This window comes from Larimichthys crocea, chromosome XV, assembly GCF_000972845.2.
Source record: "Larimichthys crocea isolate SSNF chromosome XV, L_crocea_2.0, whole genome shotgun sequence".
Taxonomy (NCBI): Eukaryota; Metazoa; Chordata; class Actinopteri; family Sciaenidae; genus Larimichthys; species Larimichthys crocea.
In genome coordinates, this window is record NC_040025.1 from 21,426,814 (window position 1) to 21,446,398 (window position 19,585).

Genomic DNA, 19,585 nt, shown 5'->3' on the forward strand with positions numbered 1-19,585 from the left:
GGACTGGAGGACGCATGGGGAGATCATTTAGCGGCAACTAGATTAAAATACTTGGCGAAGGTTGATTTAAGGAATTTAAGCCCTGACCCTTTTTTTCCGTCAGGAACGAGCGCCGTTACGTCGGAGGAGCAGCACGAGCCGGTATTGCAGCGAGTTTATTAGATAGAAGAAAAAAAAAAAAACACAATATTAATCTGCTCGGTATAGATAATAATAACGCGAGAGTTTGCAAGTTGCTTCAAGACTGTTAGTTGCAAACTGTCAAAGGTGGAGTGGATACGCGCATGACCTAACACACATTACTGTAATACTGTACACGGCCGCCGAGATAATATCCGTATAAAAAAAACGAAATAATCCCGAGGTAAGGAGCCGAGGAGTGTACCAAAACCGACCGAGATTTGGCGTTTCTGCTCATTTTCCTTCGCTTCGTTTTCTTTTACTCTAACCAACTGTCTCCCAGCCGTCGAAATTACTGCACTAAACATATTTTTGTGGCTCCTTTTAGCTCCCAGCCAGCGCAAGGATTTTTTTTTTTTTTTTTTTTTTTTTTTTTTTTTTTTTTTTTTTTTTTTTTTTTTTACTCCTCCTTCGTAATAAAGTCGCCATTTTGCTTCACTGCCTATATAAACCATCCCGTATTCTAATATTTTTCCTCAAGGAGTCGGGGACCTACCTATCTTTCTTGGCTATTTCTAATATTTCTGGAGTGTTTGACGAGAAGACAAGAGGGTGAAGAAGTGCCTCGTGGTATACATATTAATGCGGGAAAGGAGGAGGAGGAGGGGGGGCAAGGCAATTGGAAACTAGGAATAAGGTGAAAGTATCCAGGATTTCTTTTCATGTACAGACGAATTTATAATTTCTCTTCTCCTGCCCTGCTCTGCTTTTTCTTCCACCCTCGTCGTCGTCTGCAGAGGTGGGGGCACCGGACCACGGTGACGACTGTCCGCTTCCTTTCAGGCCCCCCAACCCCAGTCTGACCGGTCCTTGACGCACAGCAGGTGTGATTGCCATGTAACATAACACTGGTGGAAAAACGCCCACTTTAGGTGCCTGTCTCCTGACCTCCCTCCTCCCTCACGTGGGTGACCCGGGGCCACCCGGCCCCTAGTGCTGGGTGACTGCCCGACAGTTCAGGTAGGTGTGGCCGACCAGAAAGTGTAGCACTCTCTCTTTCTTTTTTTTTTTTTTAACCACATAAATAGACAAACTCTGTAACCTTGTTGTAGTTGTGACACACACACACACACACACACACATACACACATACAGCATGGCAGTGTGCCACGTGCTGAGCTAAAATACTTATTTCCAGGTTGGTTTGTCAGCAGATTGTGTGTGAGGAGACGTGAGTGGGTGTCACCAGGTTTTGTTGTGTCTAGCTAAATGTATTGTAATGTAGGGCTGTCGTTTACTTGTAGAATTGATCTTGTTTTAAGAAAACACTAGCTGCAAAGAAAGAAAAAAAAAAAAACAATTGTACACAAAACTGAAAAGCCTCACATGCTTAAGAATATCGGGTAATGTTTAGTTTATAACACGCAGTGCGTATAAATAAGTATAGAGGTCATGACTGAAACTCATAATCAAATATTGCAATTTATAAAGTGATACTAAGGTTTCCCATCTCACTGTTTTTATCTCTCTCGTAAAGTCTGTAAGTTATTTTCACACATTATACAGGAACAGGAAGGTGTCTAGTGTCATTGTGTGCAATATCTTTGCAACTTGCATTGTGCAGCGTGCCCAACATGCTTTTTTTTTTTTCACCCCCCCCCCCCCAGTCAAATTCATTAACAACTTATAACAAACTGTGAGCACATTATCACCGTGATGGATGAGCCACAGACGCTCAATGTAAAGTGAATAGCGTGGCGTGTAAACAGACACCGTGTGACCCCCCCGCTGGGTGACCCTTTGTGTGCTGTTGTAATTCATTAGAAGAGTGACATGAATGTGTACGAAGAGAGAGAGCATGTTGGATCGTTATCAGTCCACCTAAGCATAATTAGCGATTGTCAGCCTTCATCTATTACACTTGTCCCATGCTGATCGGGACTGAGGCTCTAGCGTACGGAGCACAAAACTGATATATAGGCTCACTATGGATGCTGTTGGCATGATATTTATAACAGATTGATAGGCCATGCTGTGTAATCTATCTAGCAGTAAATTAATGAGGATTAGCCCTCACTTAAAGCAAAAAAAAGCAAAAAAACAGCTTGGTTGTTGACCACGTGACCACGAGACGAGAGATGCATTACTTGTTTTCATAATAAACAAAGAATGCGGGGCTGCTCGGGAAAGGAGCTTTGTGTCCCCCGTCTCTATCTTTGACTCACCTTTTGTTTAATGGGCAGAGCATGGACTTAGTGTGTAAGTGAGAATATTGATTTTGAAATGAAACGTGGAAGGTCACACCCTCATTACCGTAGATGATGTGTGTGCCTCCACTCAGATAACCTTCAGTCCAATAGCACCGATGGCCGTCACGAAGAAAGTGCTCTGTAGAACAACACAAGCTATTGATGCCGTGGACATTGCTAATAATAATGTTTTGACAAGCACTGGAACACGATTAATGAGTGGCCGAAAGCATCCCAATATTTTCGCAAGTTATCTATATCTCCTGTGTGTTTGTTGTTTCCCCTCAACTACCAATGCAGGCATGGAGAGCCCAAGTGGCCCCAGGCTTGGGAAGCTGTCTTCGTCAGGGCTGCCAAGGGGCCGGACCCCCAAGCATGGACATCCCCAGGAGTCTGTCAGAATCACGCCAGGCCCTGAAAACAACAGCAACAAACACAGTGAGTGGCTAGCCGCTGCACTTAGTCAAAGGAAAACAGTGTGTGGCTTTAGATCTCTTCAGTGTTTTTTCACAGATTGTTTAAAATGTGGGAATGAGGAAAGATTTTGTTTGTGTGATCCAGGTTTTATGGGTGAATTGCGGCGAGGCGTCATTTGCATACACTATGACATACCAATACACGCGATGATTGTAATTGTGTTTTTGCACATTTGTTTTTATATTTAATTGCTTTTCCACTGACTGACTGCCTGACCATTGGCTTTTCTTAAGTCCATGGGATTTAAATGTTGTTTCTCAAAGATTTGATCAACATACCATACGACAAACTGCCCCTGCTGCTTTTTTGAATGGGCTATATTTTACTAAGAGTCAGTGGTCCCCCAGCCTCAATGTAATTCTACCCCTTTCGCCACAGAAGGGCCTGGAAACTACAACATTTTTCCTCCGACTGCCTTACAGTGAGAAAACCAAACAAACAAGTAGTGCCAAGCATTGACATGAGTGAAACCCCAAGCCATCTGGATGGAGATGGAAGATTTTGGAAAGACAGAGCCAGGCTGGGGAATTATGTTTCAATCCAATAACCAGCAGATCATCATGACTTTGTTAATAGTGTCAGGCAGACTTGGAAAACTGGGGCTATTCTAATATGACCCAGTTGTTTTGGTTGCTACAAAATAGCCTCTCATTCCCAGAGACACACAGCACCCACACCAGTCTAGGTGCTTCAATTTGTTTTCTTTCCACGTTAATATTCAGCCCTGTAGGCTGAATTTGCATGCCTGTGTGGGTGCGTGCATGTGATTGTATGCATGTGTGCTTGCCCTGGACAGTAAGCGTGTTTTGCAAGACAGAACAGAGAGTGCAGGCAAGCACAGGACAGTTTATTCTCACAAAGTGGTGAAGCTATTTTTTAAAATTGTTTTAATTGTATGTCTTTATCTTTTTGATCCTTTCATAGCTAGCAGTATTGGCACAGGCTCACACTGGTGTCAAACTCCTCACTGTATACAGACAGTACAGGTTTTGCTCTTAAAGAATTTATTGTAGCAGAACACTGTATTTGAATGACAGTTTTTTTTTCTCTGCAGCCTCTCAGGGTTTTATGTTTTATGGATTTTTTTATACTTTATAGCTCAATAAACAAGATGTGTTTATAAATCAATCAGTGCAAAGTTGGTTTTGAGCGTTGGGACTGAAGATTGAAAGAAACGCTTGGCTTAGATTCACTAATGATATTGCCAATGATTGTGCGTGCGTGTGTGTTCATATAATGCTATCACAGATGGTGATGGCTTGGTCTTGGCCTTTATGGGACTTTTTCTGGTAACTTTAGACTCAACTGTTTCTGCTTGCCTATTTCGTTTTCGTTTTCCACTGTCAACCTGCCTCGACTCAAAATAAAGCAAAGCTTCTGAAAAAATTCTTGAACAGTAATTATTATATCAGTGTTTTTAATACTGGAACTCTGTTTTTGTTAAGCCTTTTCTAAGGACAGCTTCCAGCTAAATATGAGTGCACAAAATAAACATCTACATTCCAGTATGTTGTAGCTGAAAAATTGTCCTGTTTGGCTGGAAAGTTGCTCTTATCTGGAACATTACCCGGGATTTCCCTAGCCTTCAGAGAGGCTTAGTTGGTAACATTTCGAGTGGACTGAGTTTTATATGATTATGAGGTTTTAGGATTCTATAAGAACATACAGCAACCTTAAGGGAAAGCAGGAAAGGCTACTTGAAAATATGCAGAACATAGTGCAATAGTAGGAGGTGATTTAGGCACAAAGCAGAGTATGAGAAGCGCATGTAGAATTTTACATTGTCATTTCAAATAGGCACTCGATTACAGGAGCATTTGTATTCCCTAACCAGCGCTGGTCTGATGTAGTTAAGGCTAAAGCAAAAAGGTATTCATCCGCTGTGATTGGACTTTCTGTAGTTCCTCCAGAACAAAACACTGTCTACATAATAATGCTTTACCTTTTCAAACAACAAGCCCTCTTCTCATATCCAGCCTCCTTCGCGTATTGTTCATCAGTGACTGGCTTGCGCTTGCCATCGCTAATGATGAGGAGAAATGCTACAGTGCTAATCATAATGAGCCTGCTGCTAGCTCGTCTATCCCTGGGGGGCTGTGAGCCTCAGTTTGGGGAAACAAAGGCATTAATATCTAAGGCCCTGTGAAGTGTTTCATTGCTCAGTCTGTGCCCGTTGTCACAGTCTTCATATAACCTGGTACCACATTATCTGCCCTCTTGGCCTTGCTCATTTTTCGTTGTTTTTTTTGGGCTTGTTTAGACTGTTACACCTCGTTTTATTATCGTTTCTCATCTTGGTCGATAAATGTCCTTGTCGGAAATTTTGTATGATGTAACAATGAAGAAATCCTGTCTGGGCTGGGCTGTGTTCTTTAACTTGTGGTTTCTTGAAATCCCTCTACGCTTTTATACATGGAAACAAAGACTTCAAATTGGGTTTGTGTGCTTTCCTAGAGTGGTGTGGTTGAGCTGTCACCTTGCCACACCAGACAAGTTGCAGGAAAGGATGTGGTCCTTGAGGGTGACTTCTTTCTCTCTCTATCTTTTGCTCTCCTTTCTTTTTCATCACACTCTCACTTTTTTCATATTAACATCTTTTTAGAGTTCTAGTTTTGTCATTTTCTTCCTCCAGCAGTGACCTGAGATGTCATACAACCTACAGTATTTGGACAGACCTAATGTCTTTAGGCAAGTCCTTTCTGCAAACATTAATGCAAGAATAAATGAGTGTAATCCAGTGTGTGTGTGCGTGTGTGTGTGTGTGTGTGTGTGTGTGTGTGTGTGTGTGTGTGTGTGTGTGTGTGTGTGTGAGAGAGACCATCCTTGATCTTTGATGGAGAGTGGTGCAGTACTCTACTTGAACCCAGGACATATCTTACCATGGGTAACACTGTGTGCATGGTGGTATCTCTAGCAGTATAGCGAAGGTCTGCAGAGTTTGTATAATTGTGGCTATATGCAAATGTTAAATGGGCTAGTTTGTGCTGTTTTTGTTTACGTGTGTGTGTGTGTGTGTGTTCTCAAATGACAGTCCACCACTCTGACTGCGGGACCTTCATTTCAGGCCCACAGACACCATCTGCTGACCCTGCATATTTGCCTGAACAGCAATCTCTCGCTCTTCCACTCTGTCTTTTACTTCCTCACACTCTCTCGCTCGTTTCTTTTTTTTTTTTTGTCCCATTCTGCACACATAACTGTCACTCTTTTCCATTTCATCCTCCCTCAAACTCCTCATCTCTCTCTTGTCTCACTTATTATGTAGTATTGTCAGCAGCAGTGAATCACCAGGCCTCTAGTCCCACTATCCCTGCCACCTTCTCCACAACACTCTTCACCTTACTCCCACCAACTATCCCCACACTACCCATCCTCATTCTTCTCACGTCTCATATTTTTTACATTTTGTTGTTCTCACTTGCTGATGCTTTGATTCTCCCAATACCAAAAGATGAAATCGATGAAGTGCTATAGATCGGAGAATGTTTGTTTTGGGGTGAAATTGAATTCTGGTGCTTTTCTCAGTCTGATGCTGCATCTTGTTTTGAGGAGAGTCCTTTGTCATCTTTGTCACACCTTTATTTGGCAGGCTTGAGGATGGCAGATGAGAAGGAGTACAGGGAAATGGGAGAGGGGAGAGATTGAGTTGGTGAGTCACTGTCCATAAGGAGGGCACTGCAAACAGTCTGGAGCAGGCATTGTCTGCCTGGCTTGCATATACTGTATGCGCTTGTTGCATAAACACATGCCTTTCTTCATGGCTGCCGGTGTACGCACTGTGTGTATACCAAGACATGCCAAATTCCACCATGATTCATGTATATTTTTATAATGTTCTGTCCAGTCAGACTTTGATTTTTTATTGTTTTATATGCCTTCAGTTCACCTGTCAGCATCACCCCACCCCCAAGGAAATCACTGGTCACATATGTGGCCAGTCATTCGAAGCTGTTGTGATTGGATGTCACTAAACACACTACTGGCCATGGGCCAAATGGGCATCAGGCAATAGATTAGGTTTCCAATAATATGAAGTATGCAGCTGATGTGGAAGGCTGTAAAATCAATGCAGGTCTGAAGAGGCTGTCGAGGTACTGTGAGTCACCAGATTATGTAGCAGGAATCCAAAGCCTGAGCTCCTTTCTTTGATTTGGCTGCTTTAAGTGTGGTTTAGTGGTTCTGCTAAACTGACAGCCTACCGCAGGTCTGTGTTGTGATTCGTGGCTTCTACACAAAGTGATTCCCTGTATAGTAGCTCGGGCCACTCAGAGCAGTGAAAACTGTTTTCGCTTGGGACACTTACTCCTCCTACACTGGCCACTGATTACCATTTATTTAGTAAGAAGATCTCCCGCTTCAAGTCAGTTTACCACTCAGGTCATAGAGTTATACAAACCCTGAACTACAAATAAATGACATTCTAAACAAATTGATCTATTAAAGCCACAACATGTACATTTATTTTACTTCATACACCCACTAGTAGTATTAAATAATTTACTGTCACAGTGCATGCTGGTATTATTCCTGTTGGTTTATTCTGTGCACATGACATCTGTTAAATGTCTATCCTGGAAGCTGAATCACTCTGCTGTTGCTCTTTCTGTGTTTTTTTCCCTGTTAAAAGGAAATTTGGGGGAATTTTTCCATTTTATAATTGAAGGGTCTAAAGGTCGAGGGTGCTAAATACTTAACAGTCTGTAAAGCCTCATTAGGCAACTTTCTGATATATGATATTGCGCTATATAAATAAAACTGACTTGATTTGACTTGGTACTTTCCAGTCCAACTGCTACAGCATACATATCTGTTTCTACATATAAAAAAAAAATCAGAAACCATTTATTTGATTTTATTACCATTTATTTCATTTATTTTATTTCATTTCATATTTTTGGGTTCATAGTCAGTTTACATTCATTTGACAGAATGTTTTTAGCCACCCATATATCTAAGCCACATACATTAGCTTTCCTGCTCTCCTTCTCATCTACCTTACAAACATGGACGTCTTGTCCTGCACCTTGTACATGTGCAGCATGTTGAAGGAGACACAAAACAAACATTCACTGGGGAAAAGTGCTTTGCTAACAGGCTAGATAGCTAATTAGCTCCTCGCCTGCAGAACATTAAACAACACATGCAAATGTCACTTTGGTCCTGTTAGATGCTGCTCTGGTCCTTACTCCTTAATACAGCAAACAACACACAGTCTGCTCATCACATGACTGAGATGACACTTCCTCAAAGACATTCTTTCTTCCTTTTAAATATCCGGTGTGTATTATTTAGTAGCATCTAATAGTGAGGCTGCAGATTGAAAACAACTGAATACTGCTCAACTTCCAAATGTGACAAAAAAGCCTATGGTAGCCACGAAGCTTGCCAAAAACAAAAATATGCAAGGTCCTTTCTAGAGTGAGTGTTAATTATACAATAATCATTTTTGACTATAAAACAAGACACGACAAAATGTAATTTCAGTCGTACCTTCAATGAGGAAATAGAGCTAGGAAATAGATACATATCTAAAGCATCTGTTCTCTAGCCCCAAAATTGTGGTGTCATCATCTAACTCATCAAACCACAAAGTATTATAGGAAGTTACATGCGGCAAGTAGCTCACATTTTCTTCCTCGCATCAGATCCCAACAGATCATTGTGTTCATTGGTTATCTTTGGTTTTTGCTTGTGTTTACTATGGCCTCCCCTGTAACACTAGTCATTTTGTTTTACTATTAGTAGGTATTAGTGTTTTTACAAAAAAAAAATAGAAATAGATATGATGAACAAATTAGTTTAAACAAATAAACAGCATACAGTTATACAGAAAGAGAGAGAAAGGGAGGGCAGGAAGAGAGAGAGAGAGGGTGAGAAAGAGAGAGAGGGAAAGGAAAAAACAAAGACAGAGAGTGAGAGCCAGACTCTCTGAGAGAGTCTGGTTTTCTTTCAGTTAGTCAGTGTCTGGGTAGCAAGACTGTTCTGGTGCTGCTCCACCTCTCTTCGTCTTCTTACTCACTCTCTGGAATCAGGCCTGACAGGGAGGGAAGTATGGGGACGTCTCCAAAGAGAGGTGCGTATATGATGGGAAGATTTGTACTCTCTTTGTATGTGTGTGTGTGTGTGTGTGCATGTGTGTGTGTGTGTGTGTGTGTGCTTGTGTGCGTGTGTGTGTGTGTGTGTGTGTGTGTGTGTGTGTGTGTGTGTATGTAGAGACAGAGACAGAGCGAGAGAAGGAAATTAGAGTACAGGATGAAAAATAACATGTAGGAAAATAGGAAGTAGTAGGAGGTGTGTGTGTGTGTGAGTGTGCGTGTGACAAAGTGCTGACGTGCTGCTAAACAGAGAATATGCAGACAAACAGGGGAAAGTTCTGAAGAAGTAAAAGTGAAAACACAATGGATAAAAGTAAAGAAGTAGAAAAGGAAATGACAGTAAGCTCTAGTGGTTGCATTCGCTGTAAACCAGGATGGCATACACATGATATGGTTACACTGTCCGTGTGTTTACCCTGCTGTGTGTCCAGGTGTATCCATTTCTCCATCTATTGTCTGTTGAGATTGAGGAAGTAGTGATACTAGTCTTTTGTCCATGCAGTTGTGTCCGTGGTGAGTGCTGTTTGTGTGTGTTGTCTTTTCTAAACTACAGTATGTCTAAACCCTACTGTGCAGACACAGACAAAGGCTCCTGTGTGACTGTTTGTCGAGGAAAACAAATGACTGTTCTGTGCGTGCGGCTGTGTGTGTGTTTGTGGGTAATGTGTGCACCCTTGCACTCAGGGGGAGCAGTTGCAGGCGTAGCTAGGAGAACTCAGAGGTTATTTGAGATCATTAGGCAGCTGCCTGCACTCCTGGGTCTTGACTCTTCTCTTCCCCTCTCTCCTCTTGTCTTCTCTTCCCTTCTGTCAGGATTAACCAGTGTGGAGCAACAGTTGCAGACAGCTGGGAGCGAGTCATACTCTGACATTAGTTGAACAGCTGTTTTATTCTGATGGCCTGTGTGCCTGAGAACCGAGGGTTTAGATTTGACACAATGGACCTGCTTTGTTTCATACCAAGACAATGGTTGTGATTGCTGGAACGTCTGAGCGCCAGAGTGAGCTGCCTATACTCAAAATAAGCAAAGCAAATTAAAAGATAGTGAACACATTTATTCTATTTGCATATTTCACGCTATGAAAGACATATTTGCTGGTGTATATTTTATTTTTTGGTATGTTTGCACTCGCACCTGTGCTTCCTTGGCTCATGTGTGTACAAGCCTATTTGCATTGTAGCCTTCTATATGAGGGCCTAATTGTTCTGCTTGCTGGAAAGAGGCCTCTGATAGTGGTAACTAAGACAAGTGGATCTTATTCCCATAGCAACAAGAACATATCTTTCCCAAGAGCAGAATTCATTAATTATGCCTTTCTTTTACAGGACCTTTATTTTCTAAGACAGGAATTAGAATGCATGCTCAATTTCCTCCTCAGCACAAGAGCTGCACCGCCGACTGCATCACCTCTCCAGCTGCTACCCAGACAGCTAATAGAGAAATGCTCCGCCGCCTGGAGAATATTAATACACTCATATCTATGCACACACATCACACTCACACACACTAGTAATGGTTTTGTGTACTTGTTTGTGTGTATCGGCGTGTGCTTCTTATGCGTGTGTTTACACCTTGTGTCATGAACTATTCGCAAACACAGCCAGCAATGCTGCGCTACTTCTCATTTAATCGTATTCAGCCACGCCGTATTTTCTTTTCTACCTTATTATTGCCAGTCTGAAGTAAAAGATTATATATAATCTGTCAGCCCGTGTTTGTGTCTGTGCTTGAATGAGAAACAAAAAGAAGACAAACGAGGTAAAAAGGGAAAGTTGATACTGTGAATACAGGCCTGGAGTGTGTTTTTATGCACATTATCATCAGTGACACAGAGAGATATTTATTTGGGTTGAAGGCTATCCTTTTGCCAACATGACCTGTTTTTGTATGAGCATCGGTGGAAGGATGTCAGTTCATTTATTTGATGAAAAATCATCCAACCGTTTCTATAATCCTGATGCGACAAATGGGCTGCACTAGGCATGGTCTTGTTGCCAGTTGTCAATAAGTTTTGCAATGGAAGAAAGCAGTCGGCGGACATCATTTCATGTTCCTCAGTATAGGGAACTGAAACAGATTCAAAAGAGAGTCTGTGCAAGACCACTGCTGCATTCCACTTCACAACAAAAGAATATCATCTGTATTTCAAGTAGCTTCCCTTTGACATTTCCTAGATCTGATATGACTGAAGGCTGTAGCAGCGATTCTGTCTCCTGCTTGTTTCTGCTGCCGCTATCTGGTCTTGCCAGATCAATGCAGGGGAGTTGAGAGCACATGTAAAGATATCATTCTGAGGTCCAGAGTACAGTCTCTTCTCCTACCTGCAGCACTGCCATTCAGTATTCTGCTTGGTCAGAGGAAGAAGTCATCTGCCTCTGCAATTCTCCACTCTCTCCCTCAGCAACCCTCCGCTCTCCTCTCTCCTCACTTTGTTACTCCACCCCTTCCTCTTTTTCCACACGCATGCACTCATCCTCAGCTCTCTCCATCTTCCTTCCCCTCTCTCAAGTAGCACTGTATAGCGGAAATAGAGTGCAAGGGCTGATAGTGCAGAGGTCTAATTGTAGCAGAGAAAAGAGCAGTAATGAGCCAAGTGCGCTGCCTGAAGTTCACATGTATAGACGGGTGCGATGATGGAAAAGGAAGGAAAAGTGAGAAAGCTTCGCACGGGGTGAGAAAAGAGGCAAGTGGCGGTATGAGAGATGGAGGGAGGGAGCAGTGGAGAGACAGAGAGAGAGAGAGAGAGCTGAGGCAGTCGGTCTGCTGTGTGCTGTGTCAGAGGTTCACACAGGAGCTAGCGATTTATAGCTGATCTATTTGGCTCAACAGAAGGCCTTCACTGCCCTCTCTGACTCTCTCCCACACAAAGACACACATACACACGATGTGTTACTTCAGAGGACATAACATTAACTTACTTATTAGACTTCCCCTAACCCTTATAATCCAACCTAGCCTAACTTAAACCAAGTCTTCACTCTAAAATTCTATGATTTACCATATGGAGACTTGTTCTTTATCATCAAAAGTAAGGCGAGTCATCTCTGGTTTTAACTAAAGTTGGACATTTGTAGAGCTTTGTGAAATGTTAACATATCTAGAAGTACTGACTCAAAGGCAAACTTGCCGTTCTTTACACAAAGTACATGGCAGACTCTGAATACTTCTAGTTTTCGGGGTCGTAATGTTACCCCTTGTAATTAAAATGTTCTGTTCCATGAATATGAAGCACTGGCAGTACTCTGCACTAACTCAGAAATGCTTTTTCTTTCTCATTTTACCAGGTCCAGTGTGTGATGAGCCAGCAGAGGGGAAGAGAAAAGGTCGTCCTAAAGCAGAAGTGCAGGAACTGAGAAGCATCCCAGTGAGTATCTCTCTTTGAACTGAGTGGGTGTTTGAAGTGGGCTTCATTTTTTCCTTGCACAGAGTAGACAGCTCCCCACGAATATGCACGTTATTCAGTACGGTATAGCTATAATCCTTGCTTATATTGAACTCTCTCTTCCTCACCCCCCGAGCAGGCCCATATGATAGTACAATGGAAGGAAGAGTTTAAGCGCCGCTCCAGGGTTAAGTGTCCGTGTTCAGGCTGCTGGTTAGAGTTTCCCAGCATCTATGGCGTCAAGTACCACTATCAACGCTGCCAGGGGGTGAGTCACTAACCTCTGTTCTTTCCTGCTATGCGGCTGTTTCTACCTTACGCTTCAGAGTAGACTATAAAGATATTTGGGAAAAGCAAAGGAAGGACCACAGCAGTCGGTGATAAATCACCTTTAAAGTTCAATCAGAGTTTAAACTTATTGTAATGCTCACTCCCCAAATATTTAGTGATTATTACATGAGCTGTTTGGCTGTTTCAAGAACCCGTGATTAGTCAACCGAACGCTTTCAGTAACAGCTACCCTCTGTGATTTTGTTTTGTGTAGGGAGGGGGCTCAGTCTAAATCCTCTCTCCTCATGTCTGCGTTTGTTTCAGGCCACCGTAGCCGAGAAGCTGAGTCACAGCTGTCCCTACTGTGAGGCAGTGTTTGCCACAAAGGTGCGCCTGCAGAAGCACAAGCTGTGGAACCACCCAGACAGGGTTAATATGGAGCCCAAGGACGAGCAGGCAAAGCTTCAAAAGACCCCTGTCAAGTCCAACACCAAGAAAAGGTGACTGGGATTTAGAGCTCAAATTCCTACACTGAAACACATAACGGTGTTAGTAACATCATAATGCTGACTGCACAAAACTGTCCCCCCCCTTTGGTCTGTGAATTAAGGCCCATGGAGAACAGTCCCCCCTCTCCGGTGTTCTTCAAAGTGAAAAAGACCCATGAAGTGTCCACACCCTCTCAGAACGGGGAGCTGGCCCACCAGAAGAGTGAGAGGAAACAGCACAGCCACAGCCAGCCTTCACAGCAAATTCACCAGTCGCAGCCAGTCCAGCCTCAGTCCCAGCAGTCGCAGTCCCAAAGCACGTCGTCTGATGCAGGCGGCAGTGAGAGCGAGGGGGGCAGCCTTCCTCCTCCTTTCCCTGACGAAGACCCCGAGCGAATGAGACACAGTAAGATTACAGCATAGCTTTCTTTTTGCAAAGGAGCACATGTTCTCGTTTTACACTAGCACTGTATGTGTTTGACCGTTCCTTGCTTTGTGTTTTTCTCTTGAGCCAGGACGGAAACAGAAAACGCCTAAGAAGTTTACTGGAGAGCAGCCTTCCATATCTGGAACATTTGGACTGAAAGGTAAATAGGAAAGAAAAAGTCCCCTCACTTCCCCTCCCCTGTTGTGGACAATAAATTTTAATGAATGAAATTTTCTACTGAACAGTTGCCCATAACAATCAGACAAGTAGTAGTACTAATCTCCTGTGGGTGCGATATTAATGAATAGTGAATAAACAAAGCTGTAAAGAAGAGATTGTTACAAAGTGCTGGCTGATTCATCACTGATTACTGACAGCACCACAGGCTACATGTTCCCTATGATGATTCACTGAATAATGGAAACCATAAAAAGACATACAGTATGTACCAGCTGCTTGAAAAGTAGGTATGAGGTTTACAGGTTGCCAGCTTATTCATTAAAGCTTCTCTACATTGTGTCATTTGCTGTGTAAGTGACTGTGAATGCTCCCTACTGCTGCTGATCAATGATACTGGTCTTTTAGCTGTGCTAGTGTACCAACTGTAGAGGTGTTTCATATCCGGCTAAATGAATCAGTGACTCACACATACACAACCCCACACACAGCTTTCTCAGCCTGTCTGTCTCATTCATATACTGAAAATGCTCAGTGACTCATATAGCGTACTCTGAGCTGTACACTGCATATCTTCACTTATCAAACAATTCATCCACATATTGTAGGACTAACTGCTCTCTCTTGGTCTCTTTCAGTCCGCCTGTCACTGATTCAGTATTCACAACTAAAAACATCCATTTCTCATTTGTCTTTCTCTCTTGTGAGTGGTTTTCTTTTTTTTTTTTTTTTTTTTTTTTTTTTTGCATCCAGTATCAACTTTCCTTTTTTTAGTATTTCTCTTGTTCAGCATTGTCCTCCATCTGTCCCTCTCTGCTTGTATCTCTCACTTTACCTTGAATACTTTCGATTTGAGTATTAATTACTACCATGACTGTGTGTTAATGTATAAATGTATGTGTGTGTGTGCGTTTGTTTGTGTTTTAGGTATGACTAAGGTGGAGGAGAAGCTGAAGGCAGGTCGTGTAAAGAGATCAGATGGCAGTGGGTTCAGCGAAGATCCCCAGAGAAGACCTACTCCAAGTCAGTCTTTAAAGAAAGACCCAGCCACAACCAGCTCTGGTGAATATCTCGATGAGTTATTTTTAAATGAGTCAGTTTGACCATAAAAATGTTGTTTTACCACTTTTTTAAAGTCTCTGTTTTATCTCGGAATCAAATGCATTTGTCTCAGCCTCGATACCTGTCAAGACCTGCAGGCTTATCAATAACATAACCTAGCACACTATCTATTTATATATTAATTATATCTATTTATAATTAATGTCATTATTACTGACTGGATGTAAAACTTTCTGTTTGAAATGCAACCGATAAATTGACTCGCTGACACCGCCAACCCTACATGCCCGTCTTCACACGCGCTCCAAGAAAATGAACATGGGAGACGCTGTGGTTGTCCTGGAGCGGATGTCAGCCAAATCTTCGTTAATAAAATGTGGCTACTTAAACCACAGTTCAAGCAAAACTGTGTCCAAGTGAAAACACACAACTGTGTTTAAATTCTGCTTACTGAGACAGCTGAGGCCACATCAAACTTTTACTGTAACTTAGAAAGGAAGCATTTTAAAGAGAGGCAAGCTAAGTGTAAGTGACACTAGGAAAGCAAGATAGATAATGCTAGCAATCTGCCTGTATCTGTATCGAATCTCGTCTCGCAGAAATGTACCTCTGAGCCAAAGAGATTTTGTGAATATTAGTGTATATATGTTGCCTATGTATAAACTGATGGCCTTAGTCATGACTTGGTCTCAGTCACAGTTGGGCTTTTAATTTAACAAAAGCCCAACTGTTATGTTGCTTTCCAAGAACTTTTATATACAGGATAAACAACACAAAATAATAATACAGAGCTGCATTGATTAATGTTTTATTGCCTGATGTGATTTCTTTAGATTCTGTTGCAGTCCAGACGTCAAACAATTATTATAAACACTTTATTTTCATTTCTTGGGACAAATGAATTGGTTTTATTAAATTACTTAAATTATATATATAAATTATATTATATTATGAATAGATCTATCGTCTGCCATTCAGCTAATCTAAAAGTTAATTTACTAATTGTTACACTACTGCGATATCACAGTGACTCACTCACTAAACATTAGCACTTGCTAACACAAACTTAAGGTTAAACTTGTAAGACAAGGAAACAATAATACAAAGTACACAAATAGAAATGTTATACCTGTAAGTACACAAGAACAGTAATATCTGATAGCTAACAGCTGGCAGAGTAACACTGCTCCTACATCTTTCTAAGGTGCTGTTCCTGACACTCAATGGCAGCGGGCAATCTCAGAGCGAGGTGAAGTGGTGTGTCCAACCTGCTCCATCGTCACCAGGAAAACAATCCATGGCCTCAAGAAACACATGGAGATTTGCCAGAAGGTCAGTGGGCGATACTGTCCATCAGACTGGTAGTGGGGTGGGTGTGCTGTCACAACTTCTCTCCGAGCTTGCTGTGAAACTAAAATAATTGTTTTCATATAAGACAAATTAATATAATTCCAAAATGAATGTCTTAATATGACCTTGCTTTTCGCTGCTTCTAGAGGAGGCAAATTTGACATGAATATCCTTAATATTAAACCAGAAAATAATACCAGTTTGCATATTGACAAAACGTTTGTGAACCACAAATGCTATCAATTTATTTTTTCTTTGTGAGTATGAAATAAACCTCTCTCAACCCAGAGCCGTAATTTCCACATTGGATTATAACTTTGACTGCAATGTTATTAGATACCTTTCCCTGAGGACCTCATTGTGCAGAGTCTAGGGAGCCTTTACTGTAATGATATTGATTGGAAGGCTGTAGAAATAACATTGGGCAGTATCTCAGTACAGTAATCTCAACCAGTTTTCTCATGTAATATCCTTTACTCATCTGCACTGATATCAAAGCTAATATCAGCTGAAATGAATCAAGGGGATGGCTGCTTCTGTGGTTTGTTTTCATCGCACTCAATTGTGGTCAATAGTAATAAATGAGATGAGGGTGAAGCACTGAAGAAGTTAATCCAGCTACATTATATTGAGCTTTTCCTAAGAATAAACCAGCTGGAGTGGTGCAGTAGCCTCGAGGCCCTCAGAGAGATGTGTTCCTACAGCCACTTTAATGGCTCCCTGGACCAGTGGCCCGTGTGACTCCATTAAAGTGACAGTCCACCGTTAAGTAATGACAGAATCACCACATTACCGCGGGGTCACTCACCGTCAAAACACCTCCATCTCAAAATCAATACTGAGCCGAGGAAAGAAATCTACGGAAAGGAGCAGAATGTGTTAAATTGGCTTTTCTGGTGCCCAAAGTTGCTTGATATGTCCTTTGACGTGTACGCTGACCAAAAGTGTGCACTAATAACAAACTCTATTAGGTTACAGATGAAAGGTTGCTATATTGATAGATCCAATAAAGACTATAGCCAGCGAGTGTAGGTTTCCTTTCATAGAAATGTTATTTGATCCTCTGTTTGGCATTTGACCCCTGCAGCTTCAGGACGCCCTGAAGTGCCAGCAGTGCCAGAAACAGTTCAGGTCCAAGGCCGGCCTCAACTACCACACCATGGCTGAACACACCACCAAGGTACATCACACACATCCACACATATGAGCTTATAATCCCTAAAACTCGCTTTCAGACAATGTTTCCCTCTGACTTTATTTCTGACCAATCTTTGACCCCCTAATCCATCACTCAGTAGTCCAGCTGAGGATGCTTAGGAGACTCAGAGAGCTTATGTTTCATCACTGTCACACTGACCCACTGAACAAGGTAGTTAGTTACTGGACACCACACCAAAGCACTACAAACATCCAGGAAGAGGTCAGGCTTGCACTTGTGACTCTATGTATGGACATCCACCGTAACACTATTACTAGTGTCAGCTTTCACTGCGTTTGGTGAGGGGTGTGACGCATGTAGATATCTACCCATATAGGCATGCATCTGTCCTACGGGAGCTATGCTACATTTTGTGTGTTGCAGATTCATTGTCAGCTGCGATGCCCTTTTCTAAAAAAAAAAATGTTGATCTTGATGTTTGTAAACGATCATACGTTTGAACTGGCAATTAGTATTCTTGTCCTTGAAGTGCTCACATTTCTTCCTGCAGCTGTCTTAACTCTGACAGCAGAGAGCTTCATTAAGACATTATCATGACACTCCTGCATTAGAGCACTGGTACCGCTATGAAGTTTGATGAATAATTCATTGCTGCTTGTTTCAAAAAGTATCATGAAAGATTAATGAAGCTACGTGCACCGAACCTTGTAGCATACAGCATACATGTTTGTGTTTCTTTTGCAGCTTTCCAGTAGTATGTACATATGCTTGTGTGTGTGTGTGTGTGAGAGAGAGGGGCTTTGGGGGTGAGTGTTTGCCAGTTTAACAGTGATGAGTGATGAATAATGTCAGCCAAGTTAAACAGTTTGATACCACCATTTGTCTTCTGTCTGGACCTGTTGTGCTACGACCTTATTGGCGGCATTCCAGTCCAGCAGAGCAAAGACAGCAACTATATGTGTGTGTTTGTGTGTTAAAAGCTCCAAGCTTTCACCAGGTAGTCTTCCTAAGCAAGCTACTAAACTTTACTGCAACCTTTATCTTCTTCCAGATGAGATCATTAAAACGTCTGTGACAGCCATCACTGTGTTAATTCTGTGGTAGCCTGGCTGTGATTGTCCTCTTGACTCAAGTAGCTGCTGATTAAGGGGGAAAAAAGCTTTTATCATTTGCAGGTTTGACTGGTGTCATGATCTTTTTTTTTTATCAACAAGAAAACCTAATATTCTATTCAAAAAATCAAAGACGAGAAAGAAATGACAGGTTACTTAAAATCCTTAGAAATACCATTTACACATTAGTACTTTTATCAAATTATGCTTTCACATTGTACATATACTGTATATGTGTTCATGTACTTTATATTGTTAACACAGTCATTCAAACATCAGGAAGACAGTTTTTTTATTTGTATAGAGATATGCTTGGTCTTTTTTGTGGCTGCAGTACACAGTAAGTCTAAACAGAATGGTCATCTGAGGACATATTTGCAGAGGTGTTGCTCTTATAAACTGATCTTATAAATCGAGATGTTGTATTTTCTATGTATTCTATGTTCCAATCAGTTGGTACAGCAACTTTTTATGGATATTGAAATGTGTAAATATACCGGTGTTGAAGGAGCTTAGTCCATTACTGAAGCTACTGAGGCATTTGATGCGGAGTAACCTGGTTGATGCGCCTCTCGCTATTGTTCGTTTGTCTGTGTTGAATGAGAGTCCAGACGATCTTCTTTGATTAAATCATTGTGACTGTTTTTTATTCCAACTCCAGTGTAACAAACCATTTAGCGCCATAGCAGTCAAAAACCATTTGCCCTTCTGGGTCAAAACACCTGACAACAACAATGACGTTGCTTCCTATAAACCTGAGCCCCTAGGTGACAGCACAGTGACACCACACACACACAGCATGAAATACACTTTGAAAACAGACACCCATTACAACATACAACATGTGTTCCCTATAACCGGGAATGGGAAAAAAACTTTTTTACTGATTTACTGATGGTTTTACTTTGTTGTAGGACTGAGCAATTAATCGAATTTTGATCACGATTTCGACTTTGTTGTCAAACGATTTCAAAAATCATATTATCGAGTTTAAACGATTTATTTTCCACTTTTCATTACACAAGTTCTGAGAGTCGCGCATGTGCAATACATTCCATTTCACGCGGCCCAGCTGACTAACAGGATAGCCCATACTCCCTCACGCAGCTGGAGAGTGAGGAGGTGTGTCGTTTGGTGTTCAAAAACACATAATGTGCAAGATTTGCTACAAGGTAATGGCTGCTCCTCTTGGTAACACTACAAACTTATTCAACCA

General features: G+C 41.7%; 1 protein-coding gene across 8 annotated transcripts in view; it reads left to right on the forward strand.

Moving 5' to 3' along the window:
* The window catches only part of znf512b (zinc finger protein 512B), a 28,698-nt gene continuing 9,113 nt past the window's right edge, over positions 1–19,585 (forward strand). The window contains exons 1-11 of one of the 8 annotated variants that reach the window (XM_019256493.2): positions 1–141; positions 918–1,140; positions 2,670–2,807; positions 12,227–12,306; positions 12,464–12,592; positions 12,919–13,094; positions 13,205–13,488; positions 13,598–13,669; positions 14,614–14,748; positions 15,953–16,080; positions 17,186–17,278. In XM_019256493.2, coding sequence (XP_019112038.1) covers positions 2,672–2,807; positions 12,227–12,306; positions 12,464–12,592; positions 12,919–13,094; positions 13,205–13,488; positions 13,598–13,669; positions 14,614–14,748; positions 15,953–16,080; positions 17,186–17,278 — 1,233 coding nt within the window. In that variant the 5' untranslated portion in view covers positions 1–141; positions 918–1,140; positions 2,670–2,671. The other 7 variants (XM_019256489.2, XM_019256490.2, XM_019256491.2 and 4 more) reach the window with 7 other exon arrangements.